The following is a 23,647-nucleotide window of genomic DNA, read 5'->3' on the forward strand; positions in this document are numbered from 1 at the left end:
ACATGGGACAGAGAGAAGCAAGTGTTTTGAGCCCTACGTATGCTTTGAGCATTATAGTTCTCCCAACTGCATTAAAAAAACCCAACCATTTTAACGGAATTCTATGAGTTGCTCCCAATCCATTCATAGAATGAAGACTTCCATGGATGAGAGGCGGGCAATTGTAGCAATTTCTCTCTTTCTCCTGAAGCCTCTACCCTACCTCCCATGGTGCTGGTGCTTTGGAGCATATTTGGGTATTTGTAGAGGGGAAAGGAATAAGCAAAATTAGTCTCCCTCTTCCTTCTGTTCATAGACGCTTTTGCTGACTTAAAGAGCCATCCTTGATCAGAAGGCCAGCCCAGGGCACAACTCGGCATGCTCTTGTTTAATAATTGAACCCCATATTTAATATATTTTGTATTTAGTTCTTCCACATTTTTTAAAAAATAATGAGGGACATTGCTTAGGTATATACCTTATTTTATTGTTCTGTCTCAGGCAGGTGTCCATATGGTATTTTGTTGTTGTTAATAATGTTTTTTTTTCTCTAAGTTTTCTACATCTATAATTAAAACATTTAAATCTGAAAAGGAAGACAATTTCCCCCTATCTGCCTGCAGTAGGGTGCAAAATTTGTTTCTGCATTGGAAGCTTGCTCATTTTGCCACAGGGGAAGATGCGAAAGTTCATTTTCAGCCATCATTGAGAAATTCACCTGGATTTCCAAATATAGTCACTCCACAAGTGAGTCTGTATGGAGACAGCTTTCCTGCTTTCCCTGTAAGCTTTATCACAAGCTTGAGTCACAGAAGTAGTATTCCTCAATTAAGGTATAATGTCTCACATCAGTTCCCCACCCCCATCCACCTTGCTTTCCCCCACATGTTGACAGTGTACAGTACCTTATTTGCAGTTGTTTCCAAAATACACTTTATGGTCAGAATATCCTGTGTAGAAATCCTGGGAAGGCAGCTGGTGACCATGTGTTGCCTCTGGCTTTAGTGTGTGTTTATACACAAAGAACATGCCTACTACCCAAAAAGTCTCCATATGGAACTGTTCTGAATAAGAAGTAACATCGCTTGGCTAAAGGGATTTATAGGTATCATGCGTCCTGGTGTGTTGCTTAACAATAAATTTCTAAAGTTTGCAATAGATGTACAATATCTGAAAGGCCACCTCTTTTTCTATAGGTTGTTAAGAGTGCCGGCCAGGAGCAGGCATTCTGTGTAACAGACCAAACCACAAAATTCCTTCTCCACGTAGGTGTGCCTCTCACCTTTGTTGCATAGCTTCCTTCATATGCTGAAGATGCACCCATTCATCTTGGCTTTTGACACCTGAGATTGATATATTTTAGGACCCACCCTATGTAAATTGTTTAAACTGAGTTTAATATTGTAGTTTAATATTGTTGCAGCCTTCCCTTGGACCTTATTGTGAAGGGCTGGTAAATACTACTGCTGCTGCTGCTACTACTACTACTACTACTACTACTACTACTAATAATAATAATAATACATGGAAATATTTCTATGAAGTCTTAGTGGATATTAGGATAGCATAATTATGAGGGCCGTTCATTAAAGATTTCCCATGACCCACTTCCAGTTATCGTAGGAGGATAAAATTGCACATGTATAATGACACATCTCTCCATAGGTAATGTGGCAATTTGTAGCTCTGAACTCCTAGTGGTTTCTCTGTTATGGGTGCTAACATGGAGTAACCTCTAATAATGGAACTAGTTGAATGCAGAGCAGTTATCAGGTTCCTGTACTTGAAAGGGTGCACACCACAGGAGACGTTCAGTGAGATGAAAGGGACTTATGGGGAGGATGCCCCATAGTATGACGTAGTGAAGCACTGACAGCATCATTTCAAGTGTGGTCAGACTTCGGTGGAATAGCTCCCATTCCTGGGTGACCAAAGTCTGCCATTGATGAAGACACCATCCAGCAAATGGAGGCCACCATTTTGGAGGATCGCCGCATAACCATTCGCCAACTGGCTGCAGATGTTAAGATCAATGTGGGCTCTGTAGAAAAAAACCATCCATGACCATTTTCACATGGGAAAGGTGTCTGCACCATGGGTTCCCCAGTTGCTGCTGCTGTTCCAGAAGCAGGAATGAGTCACATGCTCATGGGCTCTTTTGGCCATGTGTCACAAAAACCATGATGGCTTCTTCGCCAGACTAATTACTCAGGACAAAACATGGGTCCATCATTATGACTCAGTGACTAAATTCCAGTCCAAACAATGGAAGCACTCTGCCTCACCACCTCCAAAATAGGCACATGTCCAACTGTCAGTGGGCAAGGTCATGCTCACGGTCTTTTGGGACCAGTGTGGAGTAGTGATGATGAATTTCCTGGCAAAGGGTACCACAATTACCAGGATATAATACACTTCACTGCTGCAGAAATTGCAGAAGGCCATCAAAATCGAGAGGCGTATGCTGACCAAAGGTGTCCGCCTCCTGCAGGTTCACAACTCGCATGTTGCTCAGACGGAAGCACGGTCCTGTGACTATGAAATCCTCCCTCCCTCTCCTTATTTTCCCAACCTCACACCATCTGACTTCCACCTCTTTCCAACCATGAAGTTATTTTTGATGGGCAAGCTTTTTCCAGACGATGAAATGCTGATTTCTGAGGTCAAGTTCTGGCACAACCTGCAGACTTCTACAGATGAGGTCTCCACGACTGCATAAAGCGATGGGAGAAGTGTTTGGCTCTTGCTGGTAGCTATGTAGAGAAGGACTAATAACTGTACCTAGTTTTGTTTGTCTCAGTCTACGGGAAGTACGTCAGGGAAAATCTTTAATGAACGCCCCTCGTATGTTTATTGTTGGACTATGCACTTCTTTCAAGGATTGCAATGATTTACATCAGTGGTCGATTCAGACATATGTAAATTAGTGAATATGATTTATTCTCATGTAGAGGACCATAAAGAAGGCTGATCGCCGAAGAATTGATGCTTTTGAATTATGGTGCTGGAGGAGACTGCAAGAAGATCAAACCTATCCATTCTTAAGGAAATCAGCCCTGAGTGCTCCCTGGAAGGACAGATCGTGAAGCTGAGGCTCCAATACTTTGGCCACCTCATGAGAAGAGAAGAATCCTTGGAAAAGACCCTGATGTTGGGAAAGATTGAGGGCACTAGGAGAAGGGGACGACAGAGGACAAGATGGTTGGACAGTGTTCTCGAAGCTACGAACATGAGTTTGACCAAACTGCGGGAGGCAGTGCAAGACAGGAGTGCCTGGCGTCCTCTGGTCCATGGGGTCACAAAGAGTCGGACACAATGAAACAACTAAACAACAACAGAGGACAGTGCATTTCTAGATTAAATATTCATGCAGTTGGACAGTAAACCATTTTATCCTTTCCTCTTAACTGACTCCCCAGCCTCACTGAGCTGTGGATTATTATGAACTTGAAGCCTGCAGAGAATACAGGGACAGATTGATTTTAATCTGCCACTAGTTTATATTTGCCACATAGCAGAGCTAATGTTGAGACAATAAAATAACGAGAGCTTTGACTTCTTAAACTCCTAGGTAAAGCTGGCATTGAGTTGTTTGCTAGTTTAAGTATTTTCCACCAAAGACATTAACATCCCAAAATAATGTATTTCAGCCAGAGCTAATATATTTGAGAAAAAGGAATTTGAGCTATGGGTCAAGAGTTATTTATTTGGATCAGTCTTCATACAGAAAGTAAGAGAACTGTATATTAAGTTGTAGGCAAATTATAAAGAAAATAAGCCAGCTTAATTATGAAAAATCAATCTGGTAATTAGTCAGTGCATATGTAAATATTCTCCCCAAACAGGAATATTTTCAATTATATTTCTTCATTCACAGTCACCTATTCCACCTTATACAGGCACCAGAACTCATTAGAATACTAATATCTGCCTTATTATGCCTGATTTGCATAAGAACTGAGATCCCATGTGTTCACGTTCAATTCAGTGTTTCTATTTATACAAAACAGGATTTTTCCACTCCATCTTTCTGTGTCTGGTCAATTAGGCTGAAAAGGACACTGTCATCCTAGTTGAGGACCAGATTTATGATTGGTTAAAAATAGTTATAAAATGGCTAAACCAATAGAAATAAAATGAGACAGATGCACCAAACTCATCCATCTTAGGTTCTTGTCATAGGATCAATCACTGCTGTACCCATCTCTCATGCAGCTCTTATTGCAAGCTTATTTCTCTGACATTGCTCAACTGTCCATACATTCCTTTTGTCCCAGATTTAATTGGACATAAAAGCTGAAGGAATGAACTGTGTGTAGCTTTCATGCCACTTCTGAGGCTGGTGCCCTTTCTTGTAAGAACAACTGTATTTTATCTGAAAGAATCAAATGCAATTAATGAGGGCTTTCAAAGAAGATAATAAGGGATGCAAAAAAAAAATAAACAATTCTGAATTGACCATCTGTAACTCAAATACAGACAAATCAAAATTATAATCCTATCCCCAGACAATACCACTACAGTGGTGCCTCGACTTATGAAGGCGATCTGTTCTGTGGCGCTCTTCGTAAATCGAAACCTTCGGATGTCGAAGCATCCATTTTGCGCATGCACGAATTGCAATTTTGTGCTTTGCGCATGCGCAGACTGCACGCGGCGCTTCTGTGCAGGCGCAGAATGCGAGTGCGGCGAAAAGACTTGCGGGTTTGCCGACTTTGTAAGTCGAAACCTTCGGAAGTCGAGGCATTCGGAAGTCGAGGTACCACTGTAGTGACAGTAGTTTCTAAGAGCAGTGGTGCCTCGACTTACGTAGGCAATCCGTTCCACAGCGCTCTTCGTAAGTCGAAACCTTTGGATGTCGAAGCATCCATTTTGCACATGCGTGAAGCGTGATTTTGCGCATGCACAGACTGCCAGCGCGGCGAAAAAACTTCCGGGTTTGCTGACTTCGTAAGTCGAAACCTTCGGAAGTCGAGGCATTCGGAAGTCGAGGTACCACTGAATTTGTAAGACTGGTAAAGAAAGTTACATCAATAAGTTGCTTCATCTACACCTAGATGAGAATTCTTAGAGGGTACCAGACTTCTTCTTGTACTACAACTTCCCTTATTTGAGAAATAGCCGCCTTTCAATTGAAAGCTTTGCAACAACGTGTGATTATCTACTGAAGAGAGATACACAGAGGGCTTATGTTGAAAGATAGCAGTTGGATAAAGCATAACATCCAACTTTGGGATAAATCCTTTTGCGTTAAAGGTTTGTGCTAAGTGGAGAAAGATTTTGGCCACTGACATTTCCCCTGTGTCTAGTTTCCCCAAGCAGGATTTTTTAAACTAAGCAATCTGTATAAATGCTGCAGTTATGCCCAAAATAAATGACGGTTGGTGATTGCAAAGTCACTGCAACATTTTCTCAGCAGTGGCACCCAGATTGTAGAGCAGCTTGCCTATGGAGGTGTGTGTTTGGGCCTTGACAGCTTGCCTTTTAACAGATGTCGAAGATGACAATATTTTAGCAAGCCTTCCAATTCTGCCTCTGATGTCTTAACTGCTGCTTCTTTCTCTTCTTTTGTTGCTACAGCTCTTATTTTGTGTTGCATGATCTGTAAGTTTGCAGTACACTTTGGTGAAAACTGATAGAAACTGTTTACAGTATATAAATCAAAGATTGTGTCTAAAAGGTATACAAAGTATACATACAGTAGCTAATTATAAAGTTAATATCTGGCAGCTTTGGCTACATAAAAGAATCTGCTGCCTTTCCCTCTCATCATGCAGTCAGTCCAGCATTAGCATGCCATGCTTCTACCTACCACCAATTAGTCATCACACCCCAGTATCCCTAGACAACTACCTCTCCATGTGTGTAGTAGTAATCACATAGGACATGTTTTAAGTTGCTGCTGGGCGTTTGCATTGGGGGCCTGTTTTCAACAGCTGGGGAACTTCTGTTCATCTTCCAAAAGAGCAGCCAAAGCAGTTTCTCTGCCAAAACCACGCCAACACCCTGACTGAAATGGATCTAGAAAACCAGTTTTCTCCAAGAGCGCTTGGATCTGGTCCACAGCCACCTGCTTAAAAATCTTGCCCAAGAAGGGAAGATTGACAATAGGACAGTAGTTTCTTAGATTTTCAGAATTCAGGAGGGTTTCTTGAGGTGTGAATTTACCACTGCCTTTTTCAAGCAGGTAGGGACCACCCTCTCCCATTAATCACCTCCCTGGCCTAGCCACCTCTCCCACCCCTGCTAGTTTTTATAAGCCAAGAGGGGCAAGGGTCCACAGTACAAGTGGTTGCCCTGTCAGATCCAAACACCTTGTCCATAAAGTCATCCAACACAACAGGACTAGATATCCCTTGAGATTCATTTACTGTAACAGCAGAGTCAAGATCAGGCATAGGCAAACTGGGCCCTCCAGATGTTTCTGGCCTACAACTCTCATGATCCCTAGCTAACAGGACCAGTGGTCAGGGGTGATGGGAGTTGTAGTCTCGAAACATCTGGAGGGCCCAGTTTGGCTATGCCTGGTCAATATCCTCGTGGATGCAAGCGATTTTATCCTCAAAACATTTTGCAGACTAGTCACAGCGAGCTACCATTGGTTCTGCAACATTCTTCAGGCCAGCCTGTAAGAGGCTCGACCCGGGAGATGACCCTATCTTTTGTGGAATGGTGCGCAACTTCTTGTGCCTGAATGGGTCGGTCGGGAAGCAGCTCCAGGGTCATAACCTCTTGCGCAGGCGCTGGGTCGGGGCCTGTTTCTGGTAGTGGTAGCCTGCTGAGTGCATCTGCGTGGCCTATCGCCTTCCCAGGGCGGTGGATTAGTGCATACTGGTAGCCGGCAAGGAAAATTGACCACCTGAGGACACGTGGAGACAACACTTGGGGGGTCTGCTTCTCGGGGGCAAACAGGCCAAGCAACGGCTTGTGGTCAGTCACTATGGTAAAGGGCCGCCCGTACAAGAAATCATGGAATTTTTTTACGCCCTTCACGATTGCCAGACCCTCCTTGTCAATCTGTGAGTAGTTTCGTTCGGCTGCAGCAAGCGTCTGGGAGAAGTATGCCACCGGCACCTCTCTTCCATCCGGGAGTTGGTGTCCCAGGACAGCGCCGATGCCATAGGGAGAGGCGTCGCATGCCAGCACCACTGGCAGCCTCTCGTCGAAGTGTGCCAAGACCGAGTTCGAGACGAGCAAGTCCTTGACTGCCTGGAATGCGGCCCTTTGTCGCTGGCCCCACACCCAAGGGGCCCTTTTATCTAGGAGTCTGTGTAGGGGCTCCGCTACCGCTGCCTTATGGGGAAGGAAGGCATGGTAAAAGTTCAATAGTCCCAAGAATGACTGAAGTTCGGGCTTGCTCTTGGGCGCTGGGGCCTCACAAATGGCCCGTACCTTGTCACCGGTTGGATGGACCCCTTCTGCATCCACCTTAAATCCCAGAAAGTCCACCTGCGGCACTCCCAGTAAACACTTTTCCCGCTTCACCTTGAGGCCCGCCGTCTGGAAACGGTGCAGGACGGAGCGGAGGCGGTCCTCAAATTCCTCTGGTGTGGGCCCGGCGATCAGTACATCATCGAAGAAGGGGGTGACGCCAGGAATCCCTTTAAGGAGAGAGTCCATTAGATTCTGGAATATGCCTGGTGCCACGCTAACGCCAAATTGCAGCCGCTTTACTCTGAATGCCCCTCTGTGCGTCACAATCGTCTGAGCCTCTGCTGTGGCTTCGTCCACAGGCAACTGTTGATACGCTTGGGCCAAGTCCAGTTTGCCAAAGATTTTTGACCCAGCCAGGGTGGCGAGGACATGGCTGACCACTGGCACTGGGTATGCATGGGCCGTGAGAGCCTTGTTTATGGTGCATTTGTAGTCTGCACAGATGCGGACCGAACCGTTAGGCTTGACGGGTGTGACAATTGGAGTTTCCCAGGGGGCGTTGGGCACCGGCTCCAGCACTCCTTGCTCCACGAGCCGGTCCAATTCCTCGTCTATGCGGGGTTTCAGGGCGAACGGGACCCGGCGGGCCTTGTGCCTGATGGGTCGTACAGCGGGGTCTAGCTGTAGGGCAATGGGGGGTCCTGTATATCGTCCCAATGCCCCATCGAAAACCCCTGGAAACTCTTTGCATATGGCGTCCACGTCCACTTGTAAGCTAGTGCGGTTCACCCCGGTAACGGCTAGCCCCAGAGGTCCAAACCATGCCAGTCCCAGTAAGCTAACGTAGGGGCCCTTAACTACCAGCAAGTCCAATTGTTGCTTTCGCCCTCGATATTGCACCCTGAAGGTCCCCACCCCCATTGTAGGGACCTTACGTTTCTGGAAGTCCCGGAGGGTGAATGGGGCCGGCCTTAGTTTGGGACCCCCATTAGGGCACAGTTCCCTTAATGTTCGGGCCGAGATTATGGATAGAGTTGAACCCGTGTCCAGCTCCATGCGGCATGGGGCTCCCTCTATCTGTACCTCTATATAAATTTTCTCTGTGCTGGGATGGGGCAACTGGAATACCTGGTAGTCCGTGATCTCCGTCGAGTTGCCTTGGTGCATGGTGCCGTGTGACCTGGGGCTCCTGGATCGGTCATCTGATGCTTGTCGACGGGTGAGTCGAGCCCGACACACCCGGGCGATGTGTCCCAATTTTCTGCACTGCCTGCACTCTGCGTTGCGGAAACGACAGGTCCTCCTCTCGTGGTTCTCCCCGCAGCTTGCACAGTTCCCTCCTTCTCGTCGAGGCTGCTGTGGTGTGTGTGCTGCTTGAGTGCGCCGCTGTACTCGGTGTACTTCCTCCCTGTCAGATTTGGATTCGTCGGTGAGGTCTTCGTGGTAGACCCTCGGTTGGGATGGCGGGGCCGGTCGTGCCTCTTGCGTTGACCTCTCGGCGGCTTCGGTTGCCAGGGCTTCCTCCAGAGCAATCTGGAACGTGAGGTCTTTTTTGGCGTAGAGGCGTCGTTGCAACATCTCGTCCCTCAGGCCACCGACGAGGCGGTCACGAAGCATGTTCTCCAACTCTGAGAAGTTGCATAACCGGGCGGCTTGGCGGAGGGAGGTCACAAACCCAGTTATGGTTTCCCCTGGGGCTTGCCGCTTTGCGTAGAAGGCATTTCGGCAAGCTACCACCGAGGGCTGTGGTGAAAAGTGCTCCTTCAGCCGTTCCATTATTGTTTTGTAAGAGACGGTAGCGACATCTCTAGGTGCAAGGAGAGCCCGGGCGATTTCAAACGTCTCCTCTCCACAGACGCTGAAGAATGTCGCCCTCTTCATGGCATCGTTGGTGACTTCTTTCGCTTGCAGGAGGAAGTTGAAACGGGCGGCGTACCCTTCCCAGTCTCCTGATGCTGGTTTGAATGGCAAGAAGCTGCTGTCGGTTGCCATTCTGGGTTCCTTGGGTCCTGGAGCTGAAGCCTGGATGCACGGTGCGATGCAGCGGTGCAGCAGGTGGCAGTGCTGCGGTGCAGTGCGTGGTGGCGGTCAGCTCAGCAGGATCCCACCTTCGTCGCCAGTGAAATATACTCGGAGTCGAGAGTGAATTTCATGCTCTTTATTCAGCTCATATTCATCAAGGAGAAGAAGAGAAGACGAATGGCTCTTTTCCCAAAACCATCTGCTTATATACATTATTTACACAATGGGCCTTGCGTGATTGGCTACTTCAGGGCTACACCTGTGGGCCAATTATATTGTGGATTGACTTCTGCCTGCAGCCTGATTGGCTGCTCCTACAGGCCAATCAGGTAGCAGATTCACTTCTGCCAGCCGCCTGATTGGCTGCTCCAGCAGGCCAATCAGGTTGCGGATTCACTTCCACCTGGAGTTGGATTGGGTAGCTCCCGCTGATTCTGAATCCTATTGTTCTAGGATTCAGCTCAGTACATAACAGGCTCCATACTATCCAGAAAAGTTTATGAGGATGCAATGGAGGCAGCCTTCTTTGCTACCTTCATTGCCAGTGGGTAGGCTCGATGATTAGCCCTCACCAATGTTAACAGTCCCTTTCTTTCACTGCTTGTTACTGCTTATTGCCAACCAACCCATGGCTTGTATATTAACTTTGCTTTAGAACGCATTTCATTATTTGAGCTTCCAGACATTTAGACAATCAATAGTACAGAGCAGCCTGTGGGCTCATCAAACCACAATGTGTAAAGCTGTTTGTCTGCTTTAGTTTTCCATTTGCACTGCAAGTCATTACTTAGAACAGTCTGTCTGCTTTGAAAAGCAACAAAGGGTCTTGTTGCACCTTAAAGATTAACAGATTTATTGTGCCATAAGCTTTTCACATTTTGTTCATGGGAGTTTATGCCGTCAAAAAACTTGTTAGGGCACTTTCAGACTGTCAACTGTTTTTGGGTGGGATTCAATCACATAATGGCAAAATCAGGTTGTGTAATTAAAGTTGATTCGGTGCTCTTGTGCAACAAACTCTGAAGTCCCAAAACTGGACTTTTTGTCATAAAGAAAGTTAGGGTTAACAATTGCTTGAGACACAATGAACGCTCACGACATATTGGACATCTTATAATTTCTTTGAAAACTGTGCAAACAAATTCAGATGAATGCTTAATAAACAGGTCATTTCGAAGGGAGCTGTAGGTCTTTATACCTTTTGCCTTAATTCCTCTCATCTTACTACTGTGATTAATGCAGTTATACTTTGCCCAGCTCTGTAGCAGTCTTACTTCTGCTAACTTCAATCATGTGCCCTCAGCATAAAAATAGTTAAACCAGAGCTAAATTTGAACTATTCAAACAGTTTATTGTAAAAATATGATATTTTGGTTAGGGAATATGACATACAACAATAGTTCGTATTAGCCCTTGGATGCAACTTTTTCTCTCCATTTATGGAGGTTAAATTTGGTTCGACTAAGATTATGAGAAAGCTCCTGGATTGTCTTCTGCACAGGGCTGCCAACCTGAATAAAAAATGGGGGGCAGGTAAGCAGCACCCCAATTTTTCACATGGTCTAGTCCTTCCCCTGCCCACTCCCTTAATATCCTTAAGAGGGTCTCTTCTCCAGTCTTCAGAGAGTAGCTGTAAGTGGGGAGGCAGAAAAAGGTCCTCCTTTCCTTCCACTCTGCAGTTTTAATCTGAAAATCTTAGGTGCAGTACTGCACCCAGAGCTCAGAAACTGCTCACGCTGATGAAATTCCCTGTCACAAAATGCGCCTAGAACAATGGGAGTTTCAGACACTGAGAGCAACATAACCTCACCCTGGAACAAAGGACCCAGGGATTCTCATTCCAAAAGGGAAGCCCTCCAATCTGTCTGACAAATAATGTACTGCCTGCTGCTGATACACAACATAATATTTAATAACAGCAGTCTTCTCTTGGAGCCAGGCTATTAGAAGACCACAAGTGCTCCTTGTAAATAGAGCCTTGGTTTGTCTCAGGCAGTAATGCAGAGGATGGATAATTCCCACTCTAATATATATGTTTTGGCCTATTGTGTCGATGTCAAATGAAGCCAGACTGAGGATGGACACTCTAAAGAGTTTTTATCTCTTGGCACTAAGTAAAATAAGCTGTGAGAGGCACACAATGGAGAAAGTGGATTTAGCATCCTTTGGAGCCTTTTAAGGGATATGACTTCTAATTGTGCATTCTCTTTGTGTCACAGGGAAACACAAGACTAGCAAATGTAACCTTTAAGCAGCAGGGATAGAACAGCTGCATAAATTGTTAAATGTCACATAAAGCATTGTCAAAGCAAAGCACAGCCAGTTCTTTTCTTTAATCTGGATTTATTTATAACATAAAAAATGACGATAAAACAAGATTCTATTCCCAATTACAAGCAGCAGGGAGAGGTAGAATCACTGGGTAATTCATCCAAGTGCATCAAAATTCAGCTGCCTCTCCCACCCCTACCCGGCCACCATCACCCGTGTAGGAAGGAGAGACCTAGTTCACAGCTAATAGCAGAGGAAAAGCCAGAGGGTGACCACACTTTAGTGCATATCTGTCAGGACATGTAAGTGTCAGAAAACTGTGGAAAGGACTGGGGAATCCCACACATAAACCAGCAACTTGGCACATCCGAAGTTCTCTGGCATCTGATCTGGCGATTTAGGACAAGTTGTGGCAAGAAGAGATGTGATGGCAGTGGCAGTAGTGGCAGGATGAACATGTTGAAGAGATATAGGTTATGAATTACAAGCCCGCCCCATCCACCTTTAATTTCCCATGATTCTCATTCCTGGACACTGCTGTGAGGGAGATGATGCTTGGAGAAGGGGTCACGGTGTATGGACCCAGTATTGGTTGCTAGTACAGCTTGCCAGTCCCATAGGGTCTAAAACAGTCTAATGAGGCTTGGGAGCAGCTAGGCATGGCTTCAACTAGTTTACTCTGGTAGTGTCCTGTGGTTCACCAGAATATGGAGAAAAGCACTCAAGTCAGCATGGATCAACTTTTAAAGTAAGTAGGAAATGTATGGAGTGCAATGGAGAAAGTTGGCAGATTGTTAATTTCCCACCTCCAACTTAAATTCTCTTTGCCTTATGCATAGGCCTGTATAACTGAAGGAATGTCACCACCTCCATGACACTGAGGGCCAGTTCCGAGGGCCATCTGGCAGTTCCCTCACTGTGAGAAGTGAAGCTACAGGGAACCAGGAAGAGGGCCTTCTCTGTAGTGGCACCTTCCCATCAGATGTCAAACAGATAAACGACTGCACAGACATCAGAAAGCAGCCCTGTATGATGTTTTGCTGTGTTTTTATTATATTGGAAGCCACCCAGAGAGGTTGGGGCAATCCAGTCAGATGGGTGGGGTATTATTATTATTATTAACACCATATATTTAGCAAGGTGGGTTGGCTTCTGTTTGCGCATTCTCACACTTTTTATGCCATTGGCTAGCAGCTCTTGCCCTTCCTTCAAAGATGACTGGTCAGCAGGGAAGGAGTGCAGTCAAACAAACACAAGTATGTTTAACTTACGTGATGTCAGCTTTACGTGGTTGGCAACCAGCTGGTTGGGATCACACAACTGAATGCGCAGAAGGCTGAGAGCGTAAAAGCTCTTTTGGTGAAGGGTTTTCCCAACACAGAAAGAGCTTTTGAGCTCTCAGAGTTGCTTACCAAGCTCTGTTGGGGCTAGAATAGGCATAAAATGAATGTTTCTCTAGGAATGCTGTTGCTATCCTCAAACAGCTTATGCAGATAGACTCCCCACAACCGCTGGAAATCCACTCATGAGAGCTGGGGAGGGCCTCCTGGAATGATAGAGGTTTTCACGGGGCCATAGTAGGACGGGAAAACCAGCAGATATTGGATGGAGACACCTTCTACAAGCAAGAACTTTTAAAGCCTTGTGTGGTAGATTTAACAGAGAATGAACCCTGTTTGTGTAACATATCTCAATGAGTAGACAGCAAGGGTGTGAGGTTGTGACTGGCGGCCTCCCTCTCCTACCGTCCACAAGTTCTTCCAAAGTTCTGCACAGGCTCTGGATTCTTGATTGGAGACACTGCAAGATGCTGTACCTAATTGTGCCCCAATTATGGGTACAGTGCCTAGGCCTGTGCAGATTATAAATAGGGTTCACAAAAAGTTATACTCGCTCTGAAAGAGTGGGTACATTGCTTGGAGGTACTCCTGGATCCTTTGCTATATCTTGAAGCTCTCGTGGCCTCGATGACACGGAGTGCTTTCTATTGGCTTTGGCTGGTGGCCCAGTTGCGCCTCTTTCTGGACAGGGATAACCCAACTTCTGTTGTCTGTGCTCTGATAACCTTTACCGGTAGGTAGGATTACTGGAAGGCGTTATACATAGGGCTGCCTCTTTAGATGGTTTAGAAACTTCAGCTGGTGCTGAATTTGGCAGCTGATGAGACTCGCCACCTCACGACACTCACAGAAACATTGGAATCAATTCATATCATTCTACTTTTTTTGTCTAATTAGCATTCCACTCAAAATGAGACCTTGAATTGACTTTGAGTTACTCTGTGTTTCTCATGCTCACGAATAACCACTTTGTTGTTTGCTCAGATGGTAACTGAACTCCAATCAACGGGTTTTTAAATATAATTGAAATTACCCGAAGCACGATTTAGAACAATAGGCTTTGCAAAAATTGCCTTGTTGAAAGCTAGAGCAAAGTAAAACATTACTTTTATCTCTTAGACTATATCTGTTTTTAAAAAAAGCTTTGTTCTTTTTCAAAGCAGATGGCTCTTCTTTCTTTAACAGAAAAAAATTACACACAGTTCATAGTGTAGGTCCACAAATAGTTGCCTCTGGCAACCATAAATTTAATTCCTGTAACCAGCAAAGAAAACTTTCAGTATATTTCACTATAGGAGGAATATGGTTTTAAAAGTTGGCAGTACCACTGGGAGGTAGAGGGTGCCTCTTTCCAGCTGGCACCTGGCTTTCAGTCATGGGTTGGTGGGAGAATATTGCTGTTGTTTGCATCCATCTGTCTCAAGAGACAATGCAGTGCGCCTCCGGGGGTGAAGTGAAACCACTGTGTTAGCAGCACCAAAGTGAGCTCTGCAGGGTGCAAGCCTGGACAGCATGTATGGAGGTCCTGAGCTGCCCAAATAACAAGACAAACACATGCACCCTCTGCCTTGTTTATGTGGTCCACAGGGAAAGCAGAGCAATATGTTTGGCACTAGCTTGGCTGCAGGAGTTGCCGGAAGGCACCATCCAACCGTCTTAGAGACTCCACTTCGGATTTGTGTAGAGTTAACCCCTTAGCCTTTTCTTCTCCCAAAAATGTCCCACAAGGCAGTGGAGGTATAGGATAAGAGTTTTCCTTTTCGGGTTACGAACTTTTCGGGTTACGAACTGCGACCCGGAACGGATCGCGTTCGTAACCCGAGGTACCACTGTATTATTGTGATGGAGATTTGGCGTGGTTCTTACCTCATCAATGTTACAAGGTAGCTGAAGGGTATGTGTTTGTATTCTTTATTTAAACTTTTTTTTTTTTAAAAAAAGCTTGTAACCTTTGCTTCGCTCTCCACAGCCTCATTCGCAGCCCATATTCACTTTGGGGCTCCTGAGGGCGATGTGATTAAAACAAAAACAAAAACTTGACTTGGAATAACATGGGGCAGATTTTTACATTGCCCTAATTAGGATATTCCCAGTCCTGTTATACCTCACAGCACCCCCTCCACCTTTTGCAGAACACTGGGGGGTGTTGTGTTAAATAGTGTAAAAGTCTGCAGTGGAAGTTATATTAGATATCCCCCCTCCAAGCCAGATGCTGGGGGGGGGGCAGGAGAACTCTCAGCTTTTCCTTCCTCCTCCCTAAACCCATCTTCTAGGGTGTTTTTTTGTGGGAGGAACCTTCCGGAACATGAAGTTCCCTTCCCTGCCATCCTGAAGCTGCCTCCGGAGCAGGGAAGGTTCCCCGGTTTAAAAATTATTCTAATTGTAGGCTTTGTCACAAAACCACAAGGATGTGTTGCAGAAAACGCTGGGGCTTCACTCGGTGCTGACACTAAATACACACAGGCTCAGTTGAAGGCATATCCAGGCATGCTGATCGGCAGCTACGTGCTGTAGCCTTGAGCCCCTTCCTCTGAGGTAGCTAAATAAGAGTTATAGAGTGCTTTAAAAAAAGAAGCAAGAATGCATTTACAGACAGGCTCAGGTGAACAACCTATAAATCTTTCTTGTAGATGTTTTTCAGTAAATCATTCTGAGAAGGAAAGGGTACATTGAACCCCCTGAACTGAATGACATGCCTCCCTTTGCTGTGAAATGTTGCAGGGCATGCAGATATCTCATGTGCTGCCCAGCCCCTTCCATATCCATTCCTGTGGCAATGTCTGGGGCCATTAGGAGAGTTCGTAGCATTGGCTGCAGAAAGGAGCACTGTTGGGGGGGGGAGGCAGCACACCCTGTGGCAGAAAGCACTGAAAAATGGTGAGGCACCAGCAGAGCCCCCCAATCCGTGGGCCCCTCAGTTGCCAGTCAGGAGCTGGTGTAGCGAGAAAAGGGACACGCACATCCTTCTGTCCTCGATGGCACGAGTGGTGGGGCTTTGGATGCAATGGTGGGTGCGACGAAAGACCCTTGCTTCTGTCTTATTTATTCTACCTCTCCTGTTATTAACAGAACTAACAGGGATGGTCTGGGGTAAGCCGAGCCTCCCCCCTATTGCTCCCCTTAGCCTTTCTGTATTCCCTCATGCACTCGAGGGTTTTATTCTATTTCCTCTTCTTTTATACAAAAGAGAGTCCTCTTCCAGCACAACCGTGGCCAGGTACCTAAGTTCAGGGCTGTATTTGAGACTGAGACTATCCCTTGTGTCCACAGTATAGAGAGTTCTGCTTCTAAGAATCCCTTTCTGTAAAAGTTTGCCCCTTCCCTGAGGTACCTTTATGACTCCCTGGGTCTGTCTGCCTGGCTCGCCCTCTTGGTGCACCCCAAGGATACAAACTAACAGTTCCACTCTTGAGGGAAATGTTGTCCTTTTAATGGGTGTCCTCATGAATGAGTTTCATGTACATTGGCTGGAAAATAACACAGACGATTTTCTGATTAAAATAAAAAAATTCCTTCAGTAGCACAATCAGATTTTCTGATTGGCACTTTAACACTGGAAATTTTATTTCTCAAGAACGTAATGGTTGCTTTAAGGTATTCCTGTTGTACAAGCTTAGTTTCAATGGTTGTTGTTGTTGTTTAGTCGTCCAGTCGTGTCCGACTCCTCGTGACCCCATGGACCATAACCTTATTACTCATGTACTAGATAACCTAAACCTACTCTCCTAGATCTTCTTTACAACCACCCTCACACTCTCGCTCCCCAGCACCCTCTCAACTGACCAAACTGTCCCTTCTCTTTTTACATTCAACCATTCCCCTCCCCTCATGGAATGTCCAGTCAGTCGACAAGGAGTCTGAGTTAACCCTTGATGGGTCGGGTTGATAAAGCTATAACAAACAGCGTAAAAACGTCACAGTGGGTCTGCCCATCTTCTTGCTGGGTTTTGCTGCTGCCCAACCAGGCTTTGGATTTCTCTGCCCAGTACGCTTGAAAGTAATATAACCCGTGCTCTTTTTCTAGAAAAAGAGGTGCCAGAACTCACCACGAATGCCTCCCTTGTTCTCTTAGAATGGTAATGGCTACCTGAGAGGTGCCAGAACCAAGTTCCGGAGAGGAAAAAAAAAGAGCCCTGAATATAACTTAAAAGTGCCTAGACGCTGCTGGATTGTGCTACATGTTTATGTTCTTTTCAGCCCTAAAAAATATGTGCATATACTGTATAATCCATTCTCACTACCATTTCAAACACCTGAAATACGAGCCCATTCAGACCCTGAGTAGATGGAGTGGGATTGCAGACCAAAGATACACAAGTGCTCCACTTATATCCTTGGAGCATTTGAACATATTCTGATGCTGTGATGGGACACTTTGGACCTTACTGTTCTCCATGGGACCAGTATGTGTCCCAGCAAATGACTGAATTTTCCCATCTCTGCTTGGCAGCATCCACTGTTCACATTTTAATTTATAATTTTATGGCTAGGGCAGCTTGTACCTGGGAACCCTCTGTTGACAGTAAAGCTTATAATCCATCCCCCTTTCTTGCCTTTCCTGTTGTTCAGATGAATTCTATGCTAGCTCTATATTCTACAATATATTAATGTAATCTGTATGGCGATCAGTTGCAAAATCGTCCTTGGCTTCCACAGAGGTGAGATTGAGTATAAAGATCAATATTCTATTGTGCAATTTTTACACAGAAAACATCTCCACAGGTTAAATGATCCACAAGCTTTTAAGTAGACATTAGTAGCCAAGTTCTAATTATGAATACATTAAATGTATAACAAAGATCCACTTGGTACCGTAGGCACAGTTTGTAATAACGATATAACACTTCCTCTGCAGAGTTAATACCACAATATAAGCATCGGCTTTTTAAATACCACTTCAAGGCACAAGGGCCAGGCTGTAACTCTTTGTTATCTGTAATTGGATTATCTCAGTTTTAACTCAACACAGTACTTTCAGAAATGTGCATTTTAAAAGATCAAGTACATTGTGTACTTGATTTTTGTTTTGTTTTTTTACTTCACTTGGTTTTTACTAAAATGTTTTAATGTTGAAATGTACTCACTAAATAGAGACTTGACTTTTGCAATTATCTTGGGTGGGATTTAACTAAGTTGATGCAAGCACACAAAGAAGTGTGCTCACAGGAGGACTTTTCCCCCTCAGCTCTTCCTCATGCCCCCCTATTTCTATCCTGTTCTGATGGTGAAAAGCCTGGAACAAGGTTTGTTTTTTTTTGGGGGGGGAATAGGAGGGAAAGCCTTTTTACATGAGCAGAGCCATTCCATGCATACATAACCCCATTTAGCACTACCCTGAATTCCCCCCTTGGTTTATGTTTCGTTTTAAAAATCTCAGCTGCTACTGAATTTAACTTTGTTTAACTGAAGTCAAAGTCTATTCTGAAAGTTGTTAAACACTTGCACTTATTTAATATTTTTGTGGACAGTTTACAACTGATGTCCTTTAAGTTTTACATTATATACATTTTGCAGTATATGCATTCTGTTAATTGAAATAAATGTCTTTTACTCCTAATTTTAGTTATTTTTAAATGTTTTAATTGTTTTTATTGATAATGTTAACATTTCCTGTCAACCGCTTTAGAGGTTTTACTACAATCAATTGGTATATAAATTTTGTTAATTAAATGGAGCGGGTAATTGAATAATAAATTGTTGCCAAAAGAAAAAGAAAAATAAGTTAGTTTTGTTTTGCATCATACTGTCCCTGCCATACTGAGGATGAATCTCTTGGGGACTTAGGCTACTACCGTATTTACAAATCAGTTCAAAGGATTCTTCGAGGTCTTTTCAAAAAAATGCATTCATATTACTTTAGATATTTCATTCCTCCTGTGCCCACTTCTGGAACAAATCCATTCAGCACTCTTAAGGTTCTCCTATAACCAAAAAACTATTTTTAATAGTCTCAGATGGGCTGAGATGCTGTATGTAGAGTGGCCCAAATAGAGGCAGCTACGGGAAGAAAGAAATGTTTGAACTGGCCCATCTAAGCTGACACATCTAGGAGCAATTTGTGCGATTGTGAGGCCACGTTTTCTTGTCAGTGAATTTACATGAATTACTGTTAGGATCCAGGGGCCGCCTGGGTGTGTGTGTGTGAGCTCGGTCACATGCTCCTCACAGTTTCGTCTTTAAGAACCATTCCATGTAGAGCGATTTACAACTGTCCAAAGCAGCCCTATGATGCTGTAACGTTAAATTGATACCTAGAAACACTTTGGAAAGGCCCTGTGTATAAAAGTTCTACAGACGCGTCTCGATTATTTATCCCCATCAGCCCTTCTCAGGGTAGTTAGCAGATTTCTTCAAGAAATACTTTTCATTATGCTGATTACTAGGGTGAGGTTTACTTCTTTCCCCAATGGTTTTGCAGCAGATCTAAATGTTTTGCTTCTCCTTTTGCTTTGCAGTACAGAATTGGACAGCTGTACATGATCAGTAAGCACAGCCACGAGCAAAGTGATCGTGGAGAAGGGGTAGAAGTGGTGCAGAATGAACCCTACGAAGATCCGAATTATGGGAATGGTCAACTGACCGAAAAACGGGTTTATCTGAACAGGTAAACATTTCTGCCATTGCATTGTCTTTGAGAGATGTGGGAGGTAAAGTCTTCTTGTGCAGTTTGTTCTGTTTCAAGCACAGGGCGTGGGGGTGGAAAACCACTGGTTTATAGAATTTATCTATGAGAGGGGCCATGGGGGTGAAGGTTCTTTCCAAATGTGCAGCCTTTGCCATTGAAAAGGAATGTGGCATGGGGGCAGAGTAGTAGCTTTGGAAATGACATACCATATTTTTCCAGGTATAAGACTAGGTTTTATCCCCTAAAAAATTATGTCCAAAATTTGGAGGCATCTTATACACAGGGGCCATCTCCCCTCATTTTCTTAAATCGGAGTCCCCCCAAATAGGGGGTGTCTTATACATGGGGGCATCTTATAGACAGAAAAATATGGTACTTTCCTCCTCTCCAGTTCTTCTTAAGACATTTTGTTTAAGTTTTATGCCCAGTATATGTGTTACAGTTGCACTTGCACAAATCTCTGTCTCAGTGCTTCCCAAACTTCCCCCCTCCATGGGCCCACTTGGAAATTGCTGAGGGTCCTGGCCGATCTTAATTATTTTTCTGCCTGCTATAGCAATCCTAATGCGCTAGATTCTGCATATGATTCTTAATTCTATTTTTATTGCTTCTTCTACTTCATATATCCCAATTTGAATGGAAATTGTAAGCGTTCATCACAGACCACCTGAATGAAGCTCGCAGACCACTGGTCACAGTTTGGCAGCTGGCATGTGAGACAAAGTCAGCATAGCTTCCCCTTTCTGTAGAGATTAGTCTAAGAATTATGCCTGTGAGAAAACAAACTATAAGGTGACATGAATGAAGACCAGGCAGGACTCCAGATACAATGATGCTTAAAGTGCACTGAAGATAAGGATTTGTGTAAGCAATTCCCCATAAATCCAGTCACCAGGGGAACTGTCTCTGGTGACAGCCTGTGTCCTAGTCAGGACGTGCAGCAACATACAAATCCTCTCCCCTCCCTGGCACTCCCAGTGAATTACAAGGAATGGCTGTTCCAAAGCTCAGTGCGACATCTAGCCTCCCCAGAATCCAGTGTGGAAGAGTTGGTCAGGTGGGTGGATTATCTCTCCTGCTCTGGGATTTGGAACGGGCAGTGCAGTGCAAGAGACTTGCCTTGGTTCTGCCTTCTCAGTGCAATATGTGAGACAACTCCCTGCCGCAAGTGTCTTATACATACCAGAGGACTTCAAGGAGGAGAAGGATGGGTGATGACCAAGATAAATGATTGGTTTCTCACCCAAGCCAACATTTCTGAACACTGTACAGCAGGATTGGTCAAACTTGGGTCTCCAGCTGTTTTGGTACAGTGAAACCTGTACTCACGACCACAATCCGTTCTGGAGGCCTGTCCTTATGGTGAAATGGGTCACTGGGAAAGGCGCCATTCTGCGCAGGCACGAACAGCGATCACCACTCCTGCCCATGTGCAAATGGCGGCAAACCTGCCAGTTACTTCTGGGTTTGCCGTGGTCGCAACTTGAAACATCCGCAAATGGAGGCAGTTGTAAGTAGAGGTTCTACTGTACTACAGTTCCCATCATCCCTGACCACTGGTCCTGTTAGCTAGGGATGATGGGAGTTGTAGTCCAAAAACAGCTGGAGACCCAAGTTTGGCCAACACTGCTGTATAGAATCAGAAGAGCTAGAAATGTTTGGAGTGCATAGAAGACAATTCCACTCATGGATCATTTATAAGCTGAACACCCCTAGGGAAAGTTCACCGGTGTTGTGAAAATGTGTATTTTACGCACTAGATTTGTCCACATTAATGTATCTCAGGGACGATAAGGATTTCCTGCATGGAGAAAAGTTGGCTATCAAAAGTTCAAGTCAGGATTGCACTTTCATTTAATTCCCAATGAGCAGGTGCTGTAGGATAGCTTCAAGGTCCAGTCCTTCTTAAGGTTTAGGTCCCACCAAAGCTGAGGATAATAATTCTTGGCTTTTAGCTCAAAAGGATTGAGAGGACTAATTTCTCTAATGTGTAAAGTATAATAGAAGATAAAAGGTGTCATCTTTCTAGTTGAAGCCAAGGTTTTTCTTTTCAAAAAAGCAGGTTTATTTGCCTGGAACACTCAAATCAGTAGCTGCAGTGTTGGGAAAAGGTCCTTTAAAATTAAATCCTGTCTGACACAATGGTTCTACTTGTCTACATCAGCAGTGTGCATAAAGTCAGTCTGGCTCACAATGCACAGAGAATTGTTTGTGGAAGTATAAGCAAACATCACTCTACAAGAGCAACGACTCATTTGGGGGGGGGGCAACAGGTTTATGTCAGCAAAGCAAGGTGACCTTATGGATGACCACTAGCCTTGAGCATCAGTAACCTATAACAGTAAAGTGAAGGACGTGATTGGGGGATATATTGTTTTCCTCTTTGTGCTCTCCAATTTCTTTAAGCAAAATACATTAATATCCCGAGGTTACATGATAATGTTAGAGGGTTGGTGCTTCTGCTCAGATTGAAGACTGGTTCTAAATGAAAGATTTATATTGCTCTTTTTCAAAATGTGTTGTTTAATCTATTTCAATTGCTTTCCTACTGGCAGCCTAACCAAACTTTGCTGCATTCACATTCACTTCTCTTCCCTTAGGTCCATTTACTTTTACTGAGCTTCTTTGTGACAGCAATATTCTGTCCATTGTAGCACTGCAGTGCTACCCCAGAATTCTGTCAGCTCTGTCCTTTTCACAGCCTAGCAACAAGATTACCAACCACAGTCCACTTGCAAATTACGTTATGCCAACATGCTTCAGACCCAAATTTAGGGTTAGCTTCTAACAAATAAGAACCAGAACAGGTTATCCCAGCTTTCACAGTGGTGCTTAACCGGCCCGCAAGTCACTCCCAAACCGAGCCACTGGCTCATCGAGTCCCCTCGCGCTAAAGCGGCGTGGCACGGGGACTTGCTTCTGCAGTGCCGGAAATCGCATCTGCACAGATGTCAGAAATCGCAGGCGCGCGCACACACACGCGCAATCCACCCCACAGAGGGATCTCCACTGGAGTAAACTGGCCCAGACGAGGTAAACCTTGCCGACCCCTGGGTTAGTGTGTTCATTCAATTTTTTTAAAGGAGAATCTCTACTGGCAAGAGGCATGAATAAGTAAGATTCCAAAGATCTGTTCAGAATGTTTTGGGCTGGAAATTTGTGCAAAACAAAAAGTAGCCCCCCTTTGCAATGGAAAAACTTGGTTAATATTCTTCACAAAACAGCTGTATTTTTAGTACTCGACTTTAAGTTAATGGCAGGTCTTAGTAAACATGTTCAGTCCATGTTCATGGAATGCATAAACTCTTCTGGGTGTGCACAAAATGACCTTGGAGTACAAACGTAAAACCTATGAAATCCAATGTACGTGTCCCAGCTGGAGTAAGAATTCAGACTGGAATGCTTTATCTTAATCCTGTCCAAGAAAAGAATGTTGGACGTTCCCTTAACTCTGTAAAGGAGAAATGGTCAGATCGAAACATGGTATGTGCATGCAGAGTCTGATCCAACCTTTCATCTTATCTTTTGTGCCTAGAGCACATATAGCAAAGAGGGGAGTGATCTCTTTTGTGTTTTCTCTTTCTCCTTTGCAACTTCATAGCACAAAACTGTTTTGCTGTCATGGTTCTCTTCTTTCTATAGCACATTGCCCTTAGGCAAGTGTGAGCTCCTTACCTACTGATTTTTGCCTAAGGCAAATGAGCTAGCAAAGTAACAGCTTTATGTCTTCTTTTTCATGGTTCTCAAAGCGGAAAGTTTCCACTATTTTTAAATATACATTTTTGCCATATATTCTAATACAAAAACTTTATCCATAATTTTAATATTTTCTACCATGCAAGCCACCTGTACAGAATTTAATGAGCAGTTTTTAATATGATGCATTTTAAAGGACTTCCCTTCCTTTCAGGCAGCCTATTTCAAGGCTCTCTTGGTTTGACTCTATATTAATTTAGAAGTGACACTTTTGCTAGAAATGACAAGTATATAATATTGTGTGAGAGAGAGATTGCTCTTGCTCATACAGCAGCGTCAA

The 23,647-nt window shown here is 44.5% G+C and overlaps 1 protein-coding gene across 1 annotated transcript in view; it reads left to right on the top strand.

Moving 5' to 3' along the window:
- PITPNC1 (phosphatidylinositol transfer protein cytoplasmic 1) overlaps nt 1-23,647 on the top strand; it is a 113,639-nt gene that overhangs the window by 37,323 nt on the left and 52,669 nt on the right. Inside the window, exon 2 of the mRNA XM_060271979.1 lies at nt 19,442-19,590. Within this exon, the coding sequence (XP_060127962.1) occupies nt 19,442-19,590 (149 nt within the window). The remainder of the gene's footprint in view (nt 1-19,441; nt 19,591-23,647) is intronic.

Source organism: Zootoca vivipara, chromosome 2 (genome assembly GCF_963506605.1).
Source record: "Zootoca vivipara chromosome 2, rZooViv1.1, whole genome shotgun sequence".
Classification (NCBI taxonomy): domain Eukaryota; kingdom Metazoa; phylum Chordata; class Lepidosauria; order Squamata; family Lacertidae; genus Zootoca; species Zootoca vivipara.